The sequence below is a fragment of the Macrobrachium rosenbergii genome, chromosome 9, assembly GCF_040412425.1.
Source record: "Macrobrachium rosenbergii isolate ZJJX-2024 chromosome 9, ASM4041242v1, whole genome shotgun sequence".
Classification (NCBI taxonomy): domain Eukaryota; kingdom Metazoa; phylum Arthropoda; class Malacostraca; order Decapoda; family Palaemonidae; genus Macrobrachium; species Macrobrachium rosenbergii.
This window is the reverse complement of record NC_089749.1, coordinates 30,459,107-30,480,457: the sequence shown is the minus strand read 5'-3', so window position 1 is coordinate 30,480,457 and position 21,351 is coordinate 30,459,107. Positions and strand designations below refer to the sequence as shown.

General features: G+C 38.4%; 1 protein-coding gene across 6 annotated transcripts in view; it reads left to right on the top strand.

Moving 5' to 3' along the window:
* LOC136841668 (tyrosine-protein phosphatase 10D-like) overlaps positions 1 to 21,351 on the top strand; it is a 246,365-nt gene that overhangs the window by 139,981 nt on the left and 85,033 nt on the right. For all 6 annotated transcript variants that reach the window (XM_067108852.1, XM_067108851.1, XM_067108850.1 and 3 more), the window contains 3 exons: positions 6,871 to 6,976; positions 7,198 to 7,319; positions 11,754 to 11,873. In XM_067108852.1, coding sequence (XP_066964953.1) covers positions 6,871 to 6,976; positions 7,198 to 7,319; positions 11,754 to 11,873 — 348 coding nt within the window. The remainder of the gene's footprint in view (positions 1 to 6,870; positions 6,977 to 7,197; positions 7,320 to 11,753; positions 11,874 to 21,351) is intronic.

Genomic DNA, 21,351 nt, shown 5'->3' with positions numbered 1-21,351 from the left:
AATGTGAAATGGAGAGACCTTGGGCGTCTTCACAAACAGAAACATACACACAGTTTGATACAGAAGATTCGTTGGAACATTATGAGTACATGATTAGAATGCTTGCATGGCAATGCAAGTAGTGGTGATTGTACATACATTAAGACAACAATGCTTAAGGAGAAACAGACGGAAATATTGTATGGTTGAAATCGCGTTCCTGTAGAGAAAGAAGACGAGATGCTCCTGTTTTGTCCTGTCGACTCCGATGATGACGATCGACGAACACCACGAACACACACGTGTTTGGAAGAGACAGCGTCGGGGCTCTTACAAGTACTCTTAACGTCTTTACGGCGACGGGCTCTTACAATGTTCCCCACAAGCGAGGCATCGATGCGGAAATTGTCTTGGCGACAATTGTAGTTGGCTCGAAGGGCTTGGGCTAGGGGCGGGTAGGAGGCTGAAGGGCGGCACCGACCAGCAGGAGCTCGAGGAGGACGGGAGCTGGTTGAAGGGTGACGTCGGATGATCCTTCGGTGGCCGGCTCGAGGGCTGAAGGATGACGGCGGCTGATCCTGGTAGCCAGCTCGAGAGGGGCGGCAGCAGGCTGAAGGATGACGTGGCTGGTCCTTCGTTGGTCAGCTCGTCCAGTACGAGTGCGGGGGCGGCCAGGTTTCCTGGAGGAGGTATCCAGGGCTCCGGTGGTGGAGTGGGTCATCTCGGAGGTCGGACTAATACTGAGAACTCGGGAAACAGCTTAGGGTCAAAGCAGTCATCCGGGGTCACCAGTGTAAGGACTGGGGAATGAGCGACATAATGGCTGGGTGTTAACTGGTTTATTGGTTGTTCCTTACTGAGATAAATGTACAGAATCTTGGAAGATGTTAAAGCGGTAATGTAGCGTCTACACACAGACAGGTAAAACGGACATAAAAGGTTCAGACATCTGTGTTTGTGACAAACAGATGGCGATATCAAGAACATGATTAATTTGATGACACATACATCAGTGGAAGGGTCAGGAAATTCTACATATGGCCAATTGCATGAGATTCAAGACAGATTAATGGCAGACCTTGGGCGTCTTCACAAACAGAAACATACACACAGTTTGATACAGAAGATTCGTTGGAACATTATGAGTACATGATTAGAATGCTTGCATGGCAATGCAAGTTGGTGATTTACATACATTAAGACAACAGGAGAAACAGACGGAAATATTGTATGGTTGAAATCGCGTTACGAGATGCTCCTGTTTTGTCCTGTCGACTTTGATAGCCTTACGTGTTTGGAAGAGACAGCGTCAGGGCTCTTACAGCCTTATTCAAATTCCAAGGATATAAACATACCCTTAACTCACCAGAACCCTTTCTAGAGAATGCTATGGAATTAATCCAGTCATATGAAAGTGTCTGAACATTTAGTTATTAACTTATTACACCCAGTTTTTCCATTTCCTCTAGCCTTATGCAAATTTCTTTCCAAAGCTGGATAGGATACTTATGAGGAGGACTTACAACAGGTATGGCATCATGCTTTAATTCGATGGTGTATTTTTGTGGAAAATTACCTATACCCTCAAAACACTTTGGTACATTTCTTTCAGATCCTTTTTATCCCTTATGCACCTGTCTACATCAGTAGGCAACTCATCTGTTGCCTTTGTTACACAACTCCTCTTTAACCACCCTATTACTGGCTCCAAAAGTACAGTACAATTATTCACTACAGAAATTTGTTTACTCTTAGACACTTTAATAATTCCTAATTTTTCTGTTAAATTACAGGACAAAATAGGGGTCCTTCAGTATCACATGCATAATATCTAGCAGTAACCCACTCAGAGACATCAAATTTAACAGGAATATCAGTATGAACATAATGCTCAATACAGGTTCCATTTGTCGCTATAAGCTTAACAGAACTGCCTCCTAGCCTAGTATTTGGATTTTCTTCACCAACTACATTGTTTCAAAGACCTAAAGGGTACTATACAGTACATGACTACCATTCGCACCAGTGTTGGCTTTCACTGTAAGCCTCACACACTAGGAAATATCACTACGTCTGGGATTTAACTTTGCCATATTGGACTGCCTCTCACCTGCAAAAAAACTCATCCATTGACACTATCAAAATGTCTGTTCTTGGCAACACTGACAATTCCTAAATTTTCTGTTAGGCTACATGATACACTAGGAAGACCATCATTATCACTTACTGTACATAAAGTTTGGCCCCAATCCAATTAGATCCATTAAATTGGAGGGGAATCTCAATATAACCTAGGTGTTCAACATTGGTACCATTTATAGCTTTCAGTGTACTATTACTCTTTGCTAATCTCAGACAGGTTTTCCTCATGACAATATATTTGTTTTAGGCACCTTAAAGGTAAAATATTACCTTTAGCACCTGTACAGTATCTGCTTTCATTGTTAGTGTAACTTTTTGCTTAAAACTCTTTGGCCTAGCATTTAATTTTAACATAATGTCATCTTCAGCACTACACTCATTATCAGGCCTAGATATCACATTTCCTCACAATCAAGAACTTCATCATCATTGGTAGCGTCAATATTATTTACTTGTTTTTCAATAACTTTCCTTTCATTTTGCTTTCTCTCAACTGACTTAGGCCTAACCTTAATACGAGATTTCAACCTATAACACACACAGGCACTTTCGTTTTGGATCTACATACTTTTGCAAAATGGCTTTCACAATGACACTAATTACATTTGTTCCAAATGCAGGACACCGTTTTGGAGGGTGATGCGTACCACAGTACTGACATGGTCGGCACTTAGCTTCTTTAACGGCACCAAGCAGAGCCATATGATCATTTGCAAAACTATTCGTATTTTGCAAAGTAGCTTGAAAACTTTGCACAGATTTTATAGCCTCATCTAGCTTCACTTCATTTCCTTTCTTGATAAGGTTTTTTTTTTCTTCTGGCCATTTTATGCCTTTAATCAGCTGGAAAGTAATCTGTTCTTCACGTGTAGTGTAGTCTACAAACTTGCATAAATTGGCTTTTGCTTTTAGCAGACTCAAAAAATTGTCTACAGGCTCACCTTTTTGCATCAGTGTGGACATTTTGAGCCTCATGACCCATTTATTCACTGTTCTGATCATGAGTGATTCAAGTTTGCCAAACACAGTGGCTGGGTCCTTTCTTTCATCTTCGGCTCACATCTGTGGCCTCCATAATTCATGTCCCTTATGACCAGCAGACAAAAGTATATAATGATATTTCTTGCTGTCACTAATACCACTGATGATGAAGTAGTGCTCCATAAAATCATGCCACTCTTCAAAAGCTTCCATCTGGTCTATAGTTTCCCAGTTTAGAGTTGGCAGTGGAACAGCATTTTGAACCATTGTAATCATCCTGAACAATGTGCAAAAGCCTAGCGTAGCATATATTACATGTATTAGGCTATAGCTACAGTTTTATACTCTCCATGTGATAGGCTAAGTGAGGGTAGGGTACTCACACACTGCAACTCTGGGTCTAGCCTAGCCTATTGGTTAAATTCCACTCCAAAGAGAACAGTAACTATACAGTATTTGAAACTGGGGACAGATTCCTTTTTGACAAAAATTGTTGATCTGTCCTGTTCTAATTCTGGGTACTCACTCATAGGCCAAGGTTGCCTTCTTTGTCCCCTCATCACATTGTTCCGTTGGTTCTGCACCTGCTGTGGACCCTCCTCAGTTTTCTTCTTAAAAATTGTGCTTAAGTGGCCCTCTCCTCTTTTGTTCCCGATGAATGGGTTCGACGCTGCCACCATGTTATGGGCTTGTATGCCACTTAGTTACATACATGGAGTGTAATGTAAATGCTTGCAGTGGGGAAGACATATCTTGATGCTAGAATGACTAGAGTCGCAAAGATATAGAGAAGCAATGAGAGGACACTCTTGCCTCCCCTTTGTAACTGCGGGTGATGGTGGCACTGTAAGGAAAGGATTTGAGTGACATGCTGGCTGGGTGTTGTCTAGTTTATTGGTGGTTCCTTACTGACTCAATGTACAGAATCTTCAAAGTTGTTATTGGCTGGTGCAAGCCGCAAAGTAGTTTCTACACAAAGTCAAGGCAAAACCGAGATTATATTTCGGGCATCTGTGCTTGTAGACAGACAAACAGATGGCGATTGTGAGAGACATAATAAACGTACAATGATAAACCATATATCAATGGAAAGGCCAGGAAATTCCACATATGGACATTTGCATGAGATTCGAGACAGATTAATGAATACAATGCAGTAGCATAATATATGTGAAATGGCGGGACATTTGGCGTCTTCACAAACAGAAACATACATACAGTTTGATACAGAAGATTCGGTGGAACATTGAGTACACGATCGAAATGCTTGCATGGCCATGCAAGTAGTGGTGATTGTACATGAATCTAGACAACAATGGTTAGAGAGAAATAGACAGGAAATTGTATGGTAGAAGTTGCGTTCCTTCGAGCGATGACCGCTGACTCATGGGAGGGAGAGAGAGAGTGGGATGCTTTGTCGTCTTGTTCTTACAATACTCCCCCCCCCCCCCTCAGCAAGGCCCTGATGCAGAAATCATCTTGCTGACAATTGGAAAGAGCACAAAGGGCTTGGGCTTTGGGCGGGCAGGAGGCTGAAGGGCGGCACTGGCCAGCAGGAACTCGAGGAGGACGGGAGTAGGTTGAAGGATGACGACAGCTGATCCTCCTTTGGTCAGGTTGTGCGGTACGAGTTTGGGGGCAGTGGCAGGCTGCCTGGAGGAGGCGTCCAGGGTTCCTGTGGTGGGGTGGGTCATCTCGGAGGGTCGGACATCTACTGAGGGCCTGGGAACGGCTGGAAGCTGAGTCTGGGAGGCGGCAAAGGGTTTGTTGGCGCGTGGGTTGTCGTCATGGGTCAGACATCTACCATCGGCTCCTTCAGGTCACTCCGGGGTCACCAGTGTAAGGAAAGGATTTGAGTGACATACTAGCTGGGTGTTGTCTAGTTTATTGGTGGTTCCTTACTGACTCAATGTACAGAATCTTCGAAGCTGTTATTGGCTGGTGCGAGCTGCAAAGTAGTTTCTACACAAAGCCAAGGCAAAACAGAGATTATACTTCGGGCATCTGTGCTTGTAGACAGATAAACAGATGGCGATTGTGAGAGACATAATAAACGTACAATGTTAAACCATATATCAATGGAAAGGCCAGGAAATTCCACACATGGGCATTTGCATGAGATTCGAGACAGAGTAATGAATACAATGTAGTAGCATAATATATGTGAAATGGTGAGACGTTTGGTGTCTTCACAAACAGAAACATACATACAGAAATAGACAGGAATATTGTATGGTTGAAGTTGCGTTCCTTCGAGCGATCGCTGCTGACTCACGGGAGGGAGAGAGAGAGAGAGCAGGATGCCTTGTTGTCTTGTTTTGTCCGATGGCTGACTCTCACGCACGTGTGCCCATAGGACCGCCATGCAGTCCCTTACAGATTAATGTATAATCTAATTTTCATACTCATTTTTAGTATGCTTACTTCCTAAATCTTTTTAAGCCTGTTTGTTATTTGAGTCAGCAAAATTCCAACTCAAGAAAACTGTACTGGATATCATTGTTCCTAAATGTCTGAAAGATTCAGCCTCCTTGATCCTGTCTCCATCTGTGTTAATTCATAACATTGGGCACTCTCCTTGTAAATCTTGTGGTGTTTTGTGATTAAAACAGCATCCTTTGCATATTCTTCGTATGTCAAGTTTCTGTCATTATCCAGTCTAAAACTTCTCTTCAAACTCTTACCACTTATCATATAAAATCCATGTGAAGGCCAAAAAATCAAAGTTGACAGCATCCCCCTAAACCACACCATTATTTACTGCAAATTCACTTAAGACTCCATCATCGGTAACTTGACATCTACTAGTCCATTCAGTGAAAAACAGTTTGCTGAACAACTCATAAAAATTTGGTAATGTGATAATGAATGTGACAACAGGGTGTACTATGCCCTATGTAAACTGCAAAAAATCTACTATGCCCTATGTAAACTGCAAAAAATTGTATTTGAAAGATCTGTAGAACAGATTCCATGGCAATAAATATTAAAAAAAAAGAAGGGGTGGACACTAATAATACTTTGTTACATTTCCATTTATCTATTTTATACAGGTGTTAAATTTAGAAAATTGACCAGTCAGTCTTAAAACTGTAGGGTGTTTTAATCTATTTTTATAACATAACCGGTGTCAAGTCTTGTGTGCGTAATACATAACACTGATCATTTGAATATATAGTGAAATATTTTATTATTCGTATACTCAAAAACATCACTGTACTACTTCAAATGAATTAGTTTCCTTCAGGCAGCCATTTTTAATTTTAGTATAAACAAAGCTCCGAGTTGTTATGACTATGGTATATTTTCTTGACAACAAAAACCTGTAGCTGGAACCTGCTCAGTATTTATATGATTGTCTGGTCTTTCAAAGAAAAATATAATTCTTCTAAGGGCTAACTTCGGAGATATGCTCAAATAATCTTATATGTTGAAGGTGTAATGTGGTATTTTCTTGACCTACTTGATATGAACATGTTGAAGTATAAATTTTATAGCTATTGATATTTGGTAATCATGATCAGGTTTATTGAGTACAGTATATTAAATAGTGCATATACTCTATAAATCTGCACAATCTGACATTTATGCAAATCTTGTCTATTATTTTTAGATGGATAATTCACTAGTTCACTTTTGTTCTGGTCAATAATTTATCTAAAAAAAAATGTAGTGATAATTCAGCAACCGCTGGAATGACTGACATTGTATTGGAGAAATGAATGAAATTGTTAACTAAATACTTCTGTTCTCTTTTTGCTGTAACAGATAATTATGTAAGAGAAAATGCAATCAACATCAGTTTGGTGGTCATCGTACTGCTGTTCGTGACGTGTATTGCGTTAATCATCTATAGACGGCGCTACTCTCCCTTGTATGTTACTCTGCTAAAATTTCTATTAAAATGAAAGTAGGACAAAGGAATCTTTTCCTTGCTGTTGGTCCTGGTATAATTAGTATTGTCAGTATGTCTTATAAATCTAATTCTGCAACTAGAGACTTGTTACAGTGACAATTGTACCTAACGACTGTCAAGTGAAGATAATGAAAATTACTTTAACATAGCATACTCATAATTAAGAACTTTTATTGCAGAGTCAAGTCAGGCGATGCCATGGAATTACCATTATTGTTAATACCTGTGATTGATGCATCTTTATCCAGGCCCATTCCCTTATCAAACATATCTGATGCAGTTCAGCGTCTGATGACTGATGGTAGGTGTTTCTCTTTTATATTCATGTCATTTTGTTTTTGAAAGAAAATGCAACTACAAATTTTCCTGTTTTACTTAACTCTTTCTATGAGCCTAGAATTTTTTAAGAAGGTAATGTATAATGTGGTATAGTCCACACAAAATACATTTTACTTTTTCTTGAGTGCCTAGTCTACAAAGTAAAATTGAGCTGGGTTCTTAATTAGGACTGGTAGAGTAATTGCAGTGACAGTTCCATAGCTCAGCTTCATTTTTAGTGGACCAAGTTAAAGTCCACCATTTTTTATCATTGATCTAATACATCTGCTATTTCCCTTATAACTGGAACTTTTTTAACTGTTAACAACAAGAACAGTTTCATCCATAGTCATTTCTCATCAAATACATTTTTTGTTTGAGGGACAATAAACATTCCAAATACATACCCCCCAAAAGTGGGGTTTTCTGTTATCTTCTGAAAAGGTGTCTGAGAGGAGTCCTGTTCCCAAACTCAGAACAGTCTGTTTTTTGTTGTATACCCACCATAAAGACATGACTCCTTTTAATGGATTGGGATACCAGAGAGCAAATGTCTAAGTTAGAAATCCTTATTCAGATTTTTATAGTTGCTCTGGTTAAATTACCAGGGCATTTTTGCCTCTTTTATATTGTAATAGTAGGATTGGTCTTTAGATAACATTAAGTATGATTGTGTTGGTCAGATTTTAAAAGGTGGTGGTGTTGAACTTGGCTTGGTAAAAAATAAAAACATAAGTTGAATCATTATGTACATGTAAAATTATTAGCCAACTTATGTGACTTGGAAAAAAGTTTGTCAGGATCTGCTCCTAGTTTTGGTTCTGATCTCAACAGACTTAAAATTCTGAACGCACTAGGAGCACTTTGTAAATCTGGGTTGAAGTCCTAATAGTATGCATGGACAAATATTTCTATTACTAATTTCAGTAACTCATGTTCCACGATGAAAAGGTTGAATCTCTTATTAACACACACTGCATGAAAATGGATAATTCTGTAGAGCTCTGCCTTAAAAGTGTATCAGTCATGTATAAAACTAGAGCCTTATGGAATAGTAAGAAGTACTATCAGTGCAAGAAACACAAGATGCCAGACCCATCTTTATATGGAACAAGACCTGGTAGTATTGCTAATATATCTGAGTGTCACTTGTGTAGGACAAACATTTTCCAGACTTAATCGCCACCATGAGCCTTGAATGAAACTTGATGGAGGAAACTACCTGACCTTACATAAGTCTTCTGTAAATGTTAGCCAGATTGGATCACTCCAGAGGGGCTGTGCCTCTCCCTATATAAAATAACCAAGACTCGCTAGGCCAGATTTTCCCTCACATATCTTTGTAGTCTAATTGCAACAGATGCAAGAAAATCAGCCAGTTTGCCATCAAACATCTTTTTAGCCTATCTGTATTAGATGCAAGAAAAACTGCCAAGTTTTCTTTGTATCATAACTGTTAGTCGTGAGGAAATTGCCAAATTTTCCCCACAGGCATCAAAGTAACTTTATTCTATAAGATGCAAGAAAGTCTGGTTTCTGAAATTATAAAAACTACCAAAGTTAGAAAGTTTGAAAAAAATTCATGAATGTATCTAATGAAATTTAGAGAGTGGGAGAACTTACCAATATATTTTAGCTCTTGATAAGCATAACATACTTAAAAAATGGTAATGAAGAGCTTTGGAATACTGATCTCAACTAAGAATTACTCTGATATACAAGTCAGTTTTGTTGGCACAACTTTTTGTTAACAATGCCACACTTAAAAGAAACCAAAAGATTGCTGTAGCTTCGATGATGGGGGATGCTAAAGAGAAATAAAGTGAGCCAGAATTGCTTGATGCAATATTATTCATTAATTTAAGTATTAAATCCAAAAATAAAAATTGGTTGAGTTGGCTAAAGGTGGCAGGCGAGTCTTACTTGGCATTTTACAATCAGCATATTTATGATTTAAGGGGTGAAGCTAGGTTTCACTTAGTTTATCAGTACATCATAAAACAGGTCATATTCATTCCATCTCAGTCTTATTTAGAATTTTTATGTTGAATAGAGTTACAGAAATTTTCATACAAATTAATATTTTAATATTCTTATGTTTCCTGGTACAAAAATATACAATTTAACAAAGTGTGGCAACATATTCCATTGAGTCTACACACAAGAATGATTTCAGTTCATTCATGACACTATTTAGTAAGATTATAAATTTTATAGATTATAATGTTTCTGTTATATTTTATGTTAACTTTTACTTTTCAAAATTGGGAAATTGATTATTTTAAATAAACTTTTATTTCTCCTACATCACATGCATTTTGCAATAAGGTAAGAACAATATATTTTGCTGGGAATAAAAATCACGAAGTTAGATTTTTGTGTGCTAAAATTATAATATCTTTTTAAATGTAAAGAATGTTAGTTTTTGTCCAGCATGCAAATCCTTTATTGCTTTTCGTTAATATGGCATTGTTTTGCAAAATACCATTGCATAATGTGTTATTAATGTTGGAAATGTTTATTTTGGTTGTGGACAGTACAAGGACTACTGCAGGTGTAGGAATATATATGGGCTTTTCACTGTGTCTGTAGGGGCAAAGTGCCCCAAGATGGACATTTAAGTTGGCAACACTGATTTCAGCTCTTAAACCTTGGTGCTGTAAGGGCCATGGAGGAGGAGGTTGAGAATCACTGAAGGCAAAGTGTAGGGAGTAAAAGATGTGTAGGCTCAAGCGGTTACTGAAACTTTTCTGAACTGGTTAAACAGGGTGACCTAGTTAATGGATGCTTTTATTTTCATCTGGTATTTTGTGACTCCTGACCTAAATAACTATCAAATGGGCCTCTAATGAAGTCTTCCAAGTTACTTCTGCCTGTATTACCTGCATTGTGAACTTCTCAGAGCTTCAGATCAGTCTTAATTATGAGGGGTCATGAATGTCACACTATAATTTTCTGCAGCTTCAGCATTGGTTAACTGGGATTGACATTGATATCTGGTTGCCGATCGCATTATGGTTGGTCCTTGAAATTTCTGTCATCCACATGAGAAGGCACAAGGCTCAATCTTCATATCTTGGTAGAATATTTTTGCCTTCTCAAATATGTGCAAGCCATTGAGCTGCTTGTTTAGTACTTGGTCCAGCTTTTCTAGCTTTGCATTTTCCTCACTGTATTGCAACTGAAATTCCTTGATTTGTGTATTGAAAGTTCTTCCTTCTTTCCTCCTCCATTAAATGTGAAGACGGTAATCTTGTAAATCCTCCATTAACACCTTATCAGCATCAATCTTCCTTTTTATCAGTAATTCAGTATATTTGTGGATAAACAATGCTGTATGATGGCTCCTCTTCACTCTCTTAGAATTCTTCCCACTAGAACAGGCCATTTTGATACTGAAAGTAGTATATTGTTCACAGTAACCATGGGTAAAGTTAAATGAGGTTTGCACCTACCACTTGACACAGTTGTGAATAGGATTGCAAAGAAATATCACGTCATATACTCATTGCCAAGGTTTGCATAACTAAAGAGTATCTTCTAGTCATAGGATACTAGACCCAGAATCTATGGTTTGCTGTAGTGATTGATCTCCAAATTCTTGGCTTTCTCCTAGATGCAGGAATTTAGCTACAAATCCTTTTGAGAGCTTTGCATTAAAAGTTGCCTTGTCAAAAACACCCTTCTGAATACTCTTCTTCCTCAGTCAAAAATAATAATTACAGCTCTGTATATGGAATTCTGTAACTCAAGTATAATAGCACTTGAGATCATATTTGTGGCACTTATATGTATTAGCTTGAGAAATAGTACTTATTTATCAGTAGCACTGTAACCTGTTTCTGCTTAGTTAATACCTAATCTGAGAAGTGGCATTGAAGAAAGCTTAAACATTGTCACATCTAGTTTTATCTACTTCAAATGACAAGTACAGTGCAGTATTAATGGTTTATGTGAGTAGTATTAATCTTTTTGTTGAGGTATAGCCTATTTAAAAGGCATGCAGACATGTATTTGGGAGGACATTGAAGGCAGTGGTTTGTAGTGTACCTTGAATAATCTTGCTCACTGTTGTAGCCTATTGTATATTTAATGAAAGGTTCAGTTTAGCCGTAAAGTAGGGGATTACTACTGCTGTACATAATGGAGGTGTAATGATGTGACTGTCTTGACCATCAACGATTAAAGCTCATGATAGTCTAAGTAATTCAAAACTCTGTTGTTCACTTTAATGTGTCTCAGTTTGTTACAGAAATGATGCCAGCAGAATGATTTATTCCTACATTTATGGATTATTGCAGAGTTGATATACTAGATTAATTAAATACACTAACCTCAGTAATTTGATGTCCCAATATACTATCTTCCTTACTTACAGTACAAGAAATAAGTATTTTAATAATGATTTATTTTTCAGGTCAGACTGAGCTAAAGAGGGAGTATGATGATCTAAACACTGCAAGTCCCTCCAAACCAGCTACGGTAGCAATTAATGCGTTGAACGCCAGTAAAAACCGTTACATCAATATTCTCCCATGTAAACAAAATGTTTCCTATAGATGTTGCTTTAATTGGCTTATATGCTTTGAAGGCTACACAGTGTATCTCATCTTGCTTGAGCTACTGATAATTCTTGTAAGTGTGATTCATTCATAAATATTTGACCTGTATTAATATTAGCATAATCAGAGCTTTACACTGCAGTGATGTTATATATTTATAGGTTTTTCAGAAAGGCTGAAAGCTTTTGACCTTATATTTTACGTATATTTGTCACAGTTATTTGCAGCAATTACAGGAAATTTTATAAAACCAGTTTGTCCAAAAGAAAATTAATGGAAGACATTTATTTAAAAATATTTGTAAGTACAGGCAGTCCCCAGTTTATGACAGGGGTTCCGTTTTTCCACTGCATCGTAAACCGAAAATCGTCATAAACCGAAAAACCGTCGAAAATGTCAAAAATCCTAACGAAACCTTACTTTTAATGCTTTGGGTGTATTGAAAACGATGTAAACTGCATTTTTATTGAGTTTTTCATCAAAAAACCTCCAAATTTTTATTATTCTGCCGTTTTGGAGCCATATTTCTTCCGTCAGATCGGCGTAACCCCGGAACATGCATCGTAAACCAGGAAATAATTTCTGATGAATATATTTGAAAAGCGTCGTAACCTCGGAGCGTCGTAAGCCGGACCCGTCGTAAACAGGGGACTGCCTGTAATCAGCTTCCTTTTGCTTAAGTAACGACAGCTATCCAGGACAGGACTGCGTATAGATAGTACACTCATTATCATCACAACTCCATCAGTCATATTGGACCACATTCATGGTCTTCAAATTTTCTAGTTCATGTGAACTTTTGTCTGTCAGACATAAAGAGAACAGTAATGGCTGTAGCTGATATGTCATCAGAGCTTCAGGTATGCAGCGCTACTTTGATTTAGCTGTTTGTGGTCTGCAGTGCTGTGAATAGCTGTTCTGAACCTCAGTGATGTGCCTTCATTTGCCATCTCACTGCTACTTTTTACTTTTTGCACTGTTCAGGCTTCCAGGATCTGCAGTTCTCCAATTTTTTTCTTTTCTAGTCAAAATGGATCCTGTTTTGTTCTTTATATGACTATCAAGTTTGATGCACCATGGAGTAGGATTAGGAGCAGTCAGTGAGCCCACAAGTTTGAGAGGTAGTCCTAGAACAAGCCGAGCCTTTTTTTTCTGAGGCACCCTCCAGTAGATCAGTGGAGTTCGAGATTCGTATAGGTCATTGTTTTTCCACCTAGAATCTTACTTTATTTTTGGGAGAATCTCTTTACACTTCTGAAGGAACATTCACTGAAAATTTGTCAATGAACCTTTACTGAAAACTTCTTTGGAGTCTCCTCTGCAGGTTCTCCACAGGATTCCCTTATCGGGCAGTTTTTACGGCCTAGAGGGACGTTAGCAGATTCAGACTCTTTCAGAAGATTTAGTAAAAGTAATATTAATGGTTTTGCTCTGTTAGTAAACTTTGTAGTGAAGACCCAAGCACAGGACATGCCAGTCGATACCTTTAGTCAAATTCTCCAAAGAAGAGAGTATTCCTTTAGTGATCTTCCACACTTTCTTTTCTTTAATTTCATCATTCAAGACCTAAAATATAACATTTCCTTCAAATGTAGAGGCTCTTTCTTGAGCATCTTTTAAATACACCTAGTGAGGAACACTGCAAGTAAGAATTCCAATCCTTATGCTATAACTTTTTCTGTGTTTCTTGAGTTTTTCAGTCCTTTTTTTCTGGCCCTGCAGATAGCTGATGAAGCTAACTTATGGTCACATTTGAGCCTCTCACATTTAACAGTTCCTTTTCCAGTTGTCCTAGTATTAATGGAAAATTAAACTGGCAATGGAAATATATCCTTGAGACACCAGAACTCTAGGGGATCAGGCTGCTATATTTACAGTATCTTCTATATAATTCAAGCTTATTATTTACATAGAAAGAAGCTCATCTTTACTCTTAATGACCCCCTACATTATGGAGCACTCATTCATAGATTATTCATCTTGTCTTGTTGCTGTCTTAGGGTCTTCAGTGCCCATACAACACTAGGGTATTTAGATCAATTCTTCCACCTAAATCTGTATTCAGACTAATATGATTGGTGGGGCTGTGATAAAAATGAACTGAGTTTTTATAACACGAGAATTTTTTTATTTAAACCCATCAGTCTTGTGCTGAGGTGCCTCTCAACCCCTCAGGTCTTGCATTTCACATTCAGCCTACACAAACAAGTGAAACAAAGATTATGAGTACCTGAAGCTGTAGTGGTGCAGTTGCTGTGTCTGTTACTGATCTTTTGTCTGATAGACAAAAAAGCATTTGCTTATTGTTTGCCAATTCTTCAGTCATGAACTGCAAATAATTTTTAATGTTGGCTGCATCTGAAATTGGTGAATTGGTGGAACTGTGTAGTATTAGTAATAACCCACGGTGTACACTGCCTTTTATGTTTAAAGTTTCTTTCATTACTACAGAAAAAACAGGATCTTTATTTTCTTCCCTTCCTGGTATTAATTTTCACTACAAAACATAGCTGTCCCATGATGCCATACCTGTCCCCTTCATAAATAAAAGAACTTCTATATTATGAATGTGGGATGTAAAATCTAGTTTAAAACGTATTTTGGTAGCTGCCTCTAGTAACCTATGGTTTACAGTTCGTGTTTTTTCTTCTCTACTACTTTCCTATTGTAAGTTTGATACTTTCTCTCCATATTATAATTTATTACAATGGAGACTTATAGATACGAAAAAGCTATTAATTTTACATATTGTACATTTGTGTGATTGATACTGAAGCCCTTGTTCAAAATAGCACCCATGATATGAGTGAGTTACAGGACTGTAATCTCTGGTGTTCCTCAGGGTAGTAATTCTTGACTGGCCATGTCTGCCTGATTGGTTATTTGAAGTTCTAAGATGGCACACTCAAGGGCTTCCCTTTGGCACCTGTGGATGTATTCCTTTGCTGTTTCTTCTACTCTCTTTCTTCCTATGAAGAACTTATTCCACACAATCGCTCTGTTCGCTGTCTTCTTGAATATTTTCCTCAGGGCATCAAGGGCATCCTCTGCCCCTAGAGCATTCCAAGTGGCGTCTATTGCACTTTGCAGCAGAGTAGCCTGATATTCATTACTGCCTCATTATGGGAAAGCTTGCTGATTTTTATCCAGCCTTTCAAAGATCACTTCCAGCGTCTGAAATCCTCTGCTGATATCACATACATGCAATTCTTGGGAGGAACATGCTTGCTGTTCACTCTGCCTTGCGCTGAAATATTTCCACCTGTTCATATGGCCATACCTAATGCCTGAACTAATGTGTTTAGATCCACTGTTGCTCCATCGCTGGTGCCTCTTTTGGTGTCCCTTGGTCTTATTAATCTAGGGGTGGATTTCAGCAATCTTCTATGAAACCCCGACATTCTGCGTAGGTAATACTCCGTCACTGCACCATATAGGATACTCTATGGGCAGGGTAAGTAAGAGGCACTATTACCGTGTTGATGGTTTATTGCAAAGCATCTTTATTGTAAGGTGGGTCCAGGACAACACAGAACTTGTAATGCATTGCTAATTATAGATATAATAAGAGTCTGTTGGATAGTATTATTACCATCAGTGACATGATACAGTACATATTTATCTTACATACTGTACAATCAATCCTACCTTGGCCACGCTGTGGCCTCTGTACAATGGCCTTTAGTCCTGGACCTCAGGTTCCCAGGCTTGAAGTTACACTCAAGCTTCCCTTAGTCACGGATTCAAGTTTCCTGGTTTGAGTTACAATAAAGCACACTTTTCATTGAAGATGCACTTAAGCACATTTTCCAGGTCTTTTTTTTTAAGAGTTTGTGTGTTCATTTGTTATTTGACACTGATTACACACTTTCAGTGTTATTTTTATCGGTCATTTTGATTGCTGAACATGCGTTTTAATATTTAAATTTTTATCATTCAACATTTACTTCATACTGTAAGCTGTATGTATTGATTATTTATTCTCTTGTTTTATTTTACCCATAGTCACATGTGGGCAATCTGTAAAGTGGTGATTGTTTTGAAAATTCATGATCCTTTGGCTTGTTTTTCAAAGAATATATGCTTTGTTGGATAATAAAATAATAATTATAAAAAATGGATTTTGACGAAGGAAAAATCTATTTCTGGAGAGGGGACCGTGTCACCCGGTGAAAAAGTCCATTCAGCACTTATTTCTAGGTAATTCCGTTGCTAGATACCAGAGAAAGCTAAATGAAATGCTGGAGTTACTACCCCCAGAGCGAGCTCCATCAGATGGAGTCGTGTATGGAAAAGGTGAACTACAAAAATACGGAACCTTATCCTATAGAGATCCCAAAGTCAAAAGTCCCACAGGAGAGGTGCCGTTACAAACCCATGCACCACTCGCGGACAGCACACAAAACACCGCTAGCCGCATTCCATGAAAGCATCACCCCACCAGAATGATGTTTACTATGGGAGGGACATGACACATGATGGAGGTGGGTCACCGGGTGACACGGTCCCCTCTCCAGAAATAGATTTTTCCTTCGTCAAAATCCCTTTTCTGGATCGGGTCCCGTGTCAGCTGGTGAAAAATTAACAGAGAAATGAATATCATTCTTAAACTAAAGAGATAATAATTCTAAGGGGAACAGAAGACCAAAGGTCCAAAAAGAAATTTTTTAATCACTAGTGACAATAACAATAATGTACAAATGAAACTGATGTTAGCTTAAAATTAAAATGACAATATGAAAAATATACATAAACAAAATAACTATACAATATTGAAAACCTTATAACTTAAATGTGTCATTTAGACAAACATATAGATAACACAGCCAGGTGAGAAGTCAAGGCAAGCCTGACTGAAAATGACGGTAAGGGGATAACTGAGGCAGTGGAGGAGGAAATGACTAGGAATCAGAAAGGGAACCAGAGGGAGGAACAACGTTCCCTGCCGCGACTGCTGAGAATTTAAGAGCTTCTAAGGATTTCAAATAGTGACGTTTGAAAACCAAGGGTGACTTCCAACCAGTGTACCTGGTAAGATCCGTGAAATTCATGTAATGAAAGTAATTAATGGAGGTGGCCACAGCTCTAATATCATGAACTCTTGGGACTGAGTCAGGGTTAGCCTGCTTGATAAAGTAAAGGATCTGTTGTCTAATAGCAGACATAGAGAGATTACCCCTCCTTCCCTGATAAAGAGAGGCCCAGAAGAGATGTCAGAGGACCTGTCTAAATAAGCCCTCAAAGTATGAACTGGGCACAGGGACAGGTCTTGAGGCAGGGGAGAATTTTCCAAGGCGACCACCTATGCTGCGGATCTTCATTTTTGGCCAGGAAGGTAGGGTGAGGAATCAGCAAAACCTCCCTGATGGAAGGAAGTCGATGTGGTTGGGCTCCTAGAGAGTGCAGACAGCTCTGAAATTCTAGCACCCGAAGCTAGGCTAACTAAGAACAACGTTTTCCTCAACAAGGAAAGGTAGGGGCAAGACTGATTATCGATATCTGAGGCTAACTTCAACACGTCATTTAAAAACCAGGAAACCGTATGTGGACGGATTACTGTCCTCAGACGTGCACATGCTTTAGGGATGGAAGAAAAGTAAGGGTCTGTGAGGTCAATTTTGAAACCATACAAGAACACTTTTCGTAAAGCCAACTTGACTGTAGTAACAGTACTAGCGGCTAAACCCTTCTCAAACAGTGATCTAAAAAAGGAGATTGCTAAATTTATGGTCATTACTGTAGCCTCAGATTCTTTCAAAAAGAGTGCTAGTTTCTTAATTGCTGAGTCGTACTGACGAAGAGTGGAGATCCGCTTATCTGATTCCAAGAATATGGTATTGACAGGATCAACGTTAGCATCCCTTTGAGCCGCAAATTTCATAAAGTCCACAAAGCCAGGGCACTTTGGATTTTTGAGGAAGCTGACGCAGTCTGAGTTTGTACTACTTGTGTTAGTTTCAGACTGGGGATTCGGATGTGGCGAAGTTTCAGTTCTAGCAGAAGAGGAAACCAGCTGCTCTTTGGCCACTAGGGAGCCACTAGAGCTACTTGACCCTTGAACGTCCTTAGTTTGTGAAGGACCTTTAACAACAAGTTCACTGGAGGGAACAGATAGATCACCTTCCACCTGTTCCAATCCAATGACATTGCGTCCGTGAAAAGAGCTTGAGGGTCCAGGTTGGGAGCTACGTAATGAGGGAGCTTGTTGTTCAGCTTGGTTGCGAACAAATCTACCTCCAGACCCGGAACTTGTTTGCAGATCCAATTGAATGAGCCCCTGTCTAGGGACCACTCCGACTCAAGGGGAGTTGTCCTTGATAGAGAATCTGCTACGACGTTCCGGACCCCTGCAAGATGGGTGGCAGATAGGTGCCACTTGTTCTTGCATGCCAAGGAGAAAAGTGCAATCATTACCTGGTTGATCCGGCTCGATTTTGAACCTCCCCTGTTTATGCAGTGGACTACCGTGGCGCTGTCCAGAACCAGTCTTATGTGAATCTTCTTGGGAAGGAGCTTCTTCAAGGTAAGGAAGACCGCCATGGCCTCCAGAACGTTTATATGGAACTGGCGGAACATGAGGGACCAAGTCCCCTGTACTTCTTGGTGTTGAGAATATCCTCCCCACCCGCTTAGGGAGGCGTCTGTGTGGATAACCAACGCCGGAGGAGGAAATTGCAGGGGGACTGACTTGGACAGGCTCTTGACAGTCAATATTTGCTGTAACGTATCCAAAACAAAGCCAGAGATGTTTGTCTTGAATTTATATACTGTGTCAGGAAGTTTCCCATTACAGCAGCTTTAAAAGACTACATGTGTGTTCTCAGTCACCTGAAAGGTTATATTGGTGCCTTAATGAGCTAAAAAGAGTGTCAAAATTACCTCCCAAAATCCTACCAGTATCTCATCCAAAGGATATCTTGACATATCTATCTAATTCAGACTTTGAGGGCTTGATTATTCTTGGTGTGTCACAGTAGTGCTTAAAGAAGTATTATCATGGTAATTCCTATGAATTTGATACATTTTCCAGAACAGATGTGAGAATACTTGATTAGGCATACTCTTGACACACCATGAACACACCCTTGCTCCCATGGACTGGATAGGTTACAATGATGTCAGTTTCAAAGGCTGTCAACTTCTAGAAAAACTAAATTATTGCTACAAAATATCAGTAAGCTTTAGGTGCCTGTCTTGCATTCTCCCAATGGTAAGAGATTGCTCTGATTTTTTTTTTTTATGTGCCTTTAGACTCAGCAACTGGTTCCATAGCGCACTCTTTATTCTGTCCCATATACTGTATTTCATGCCATATAAAACACTTATAATTTGGCCAGATATACTTAGGAAAAATAAGAATCCACATTTTCCCGGAACTCCATAGCCCTCCCCACAATCAGGCTTTGGCCCAAGACTGTAGGGTACTGGATATTCTCCTACTAAATAACTTAAGCAAAACGTGCGCCTAGCCTTATAAATACCAGCATATCTGTGTTACATGCACCAAACATTGCCGGCTAATACCATCACTTTCTTTATAAAAATTTACCAGGGATTTTATTCTCAGAGTAACCATTTTAGTAAAGGTTTATTGACATTACTGTTTACCAGTGAAAATTCACTAATTATTGTGGCTGACAACGCTGTGATGTTTCGTCTTTGTAAGGTGTTAGAGTCAAGACACAATAGGTCATCTCATATCTACAGCATCAAGACAATAATCCAGCATTTTTTCATTGAATATTGTTTTTAATATCCAACTGATGATTCATCCATACTCAAAAGTAAAGCTGGGTAAGTCACGAAATGTTGGGAAACAAATAATGGAAGACTATCGAATAGTGTGTTTCTGAATTATGGCAGCCAGTTTTATAATTTTTGTATAATTTATATTTGTAATCGTTATTTAATAATTTATAAACATGTATTTTTCACTCTGGGGTCATGTGGGAGCTACTGTGTCAAACAGTGGTATTTAGGCGTAAGTAATGCCATATGTGCTTTTGAAACAATTTTTATCCTTATTTTATGAGATCACTCTATATACAAGATACTAAATGTGGATGTATATATATATGTGTGTGAACTGCTGGCCCCAGTCAGGCTGTTACACAAACAATATCCATTTGCAAAAGTCAAGTACAGTTGTATTTAAAATAATGATAACTTTAATAAAACTGTTGAATTTATTGCATTGCTGTCATTTCGTTATTGTACAGTATTGTAAAATATGAACATTGTGATCAAGTGCCATTTGCATCTACGTGATGTTTACATTTTCTAACTTACAGATATCATCGTCATCAAATGATAGTCTGACATTAGTTGCTAAGTGAAACATAATGCATTATTTTTGTAAATTAACAAAGCTATATTAAAAATGTAGCTTACTGTATTTATAAATGCAGTCAATTTTAAATGAAGTAAAAATGTGATTTTGCCAATTTCAGGCATTACTTTTGTCTATTCCAAGAGATTTTGCAGCCTGCACTTTATTTTTTTCAGCAGCAGCATAAATTTAGTGGTATGTACTATACTTTCTTAAGACCGTCTGCATTACATGAAGAATAAATAACAAATTTATTTCTGCAAGTTTTTAACAAGTTGACAACTGTAATGAATCTCTTAATAAACTTACGATAGTTAAGTAACTAAAATTGACAAACAGCTTTCTTGACTTGACTGTTTATGTCAGTACTTACTGTTGTTTATACCACTGTTTTGCATGAAATAGCAAGTGGTTGTAGAGTATGAGAAATAATAATGAATTATATTTGACAAGCCATAAGTTTGGTAAGCCTGGTTGAATGTATGAAGATCTGATGCATTATACATTATCATTGTAATCTGATGATACCTAGACTAGCATATTAAGCCTAGCCTGTATGATTACACATACTAAGCCTAGTCTAGTGATGAAATCAAGTTTTCAGTACAAAATTCAAGGTTTGCATGGTATGCAAGTATACACAGCAGCACTGGTAACCATAGCCTCTAGGCTTACCCAAACCTAACCATTGGGATATTAGATGCAGGGTGATTTTTGGAGGAAAAAATGCATCATATATGGCAGGAAATTTGGTATGTTTATCTTTACACTAGTGGCTTGAGGAATCAAGTTCAGGCCAGGTGGTTTGAGTTAACATGAACTCATATACAGGTGTCAGCTACCCCTCCAGGATACAGGTAGAGCTTATGTAATGCTTAAGGATAGATTGATGCTTTTGTAAAGTCCCTGCTATGCTGGTCTTTTATGATGAACAACCCGTTTTCTATACCGCTCCTATAGGAGCGGGTCAAACAGGATCTGCCATATTGAATCGGCCACGCTTATCTATGTAAATTTGTACCTGTTACCAACTTATTTTGTATATGTTGCTTTTTCACATGTATTAGAATATTGTTAGATCAGCCATTGCCCATTTTTTTTAACTCAACTTGTATTTATCCATT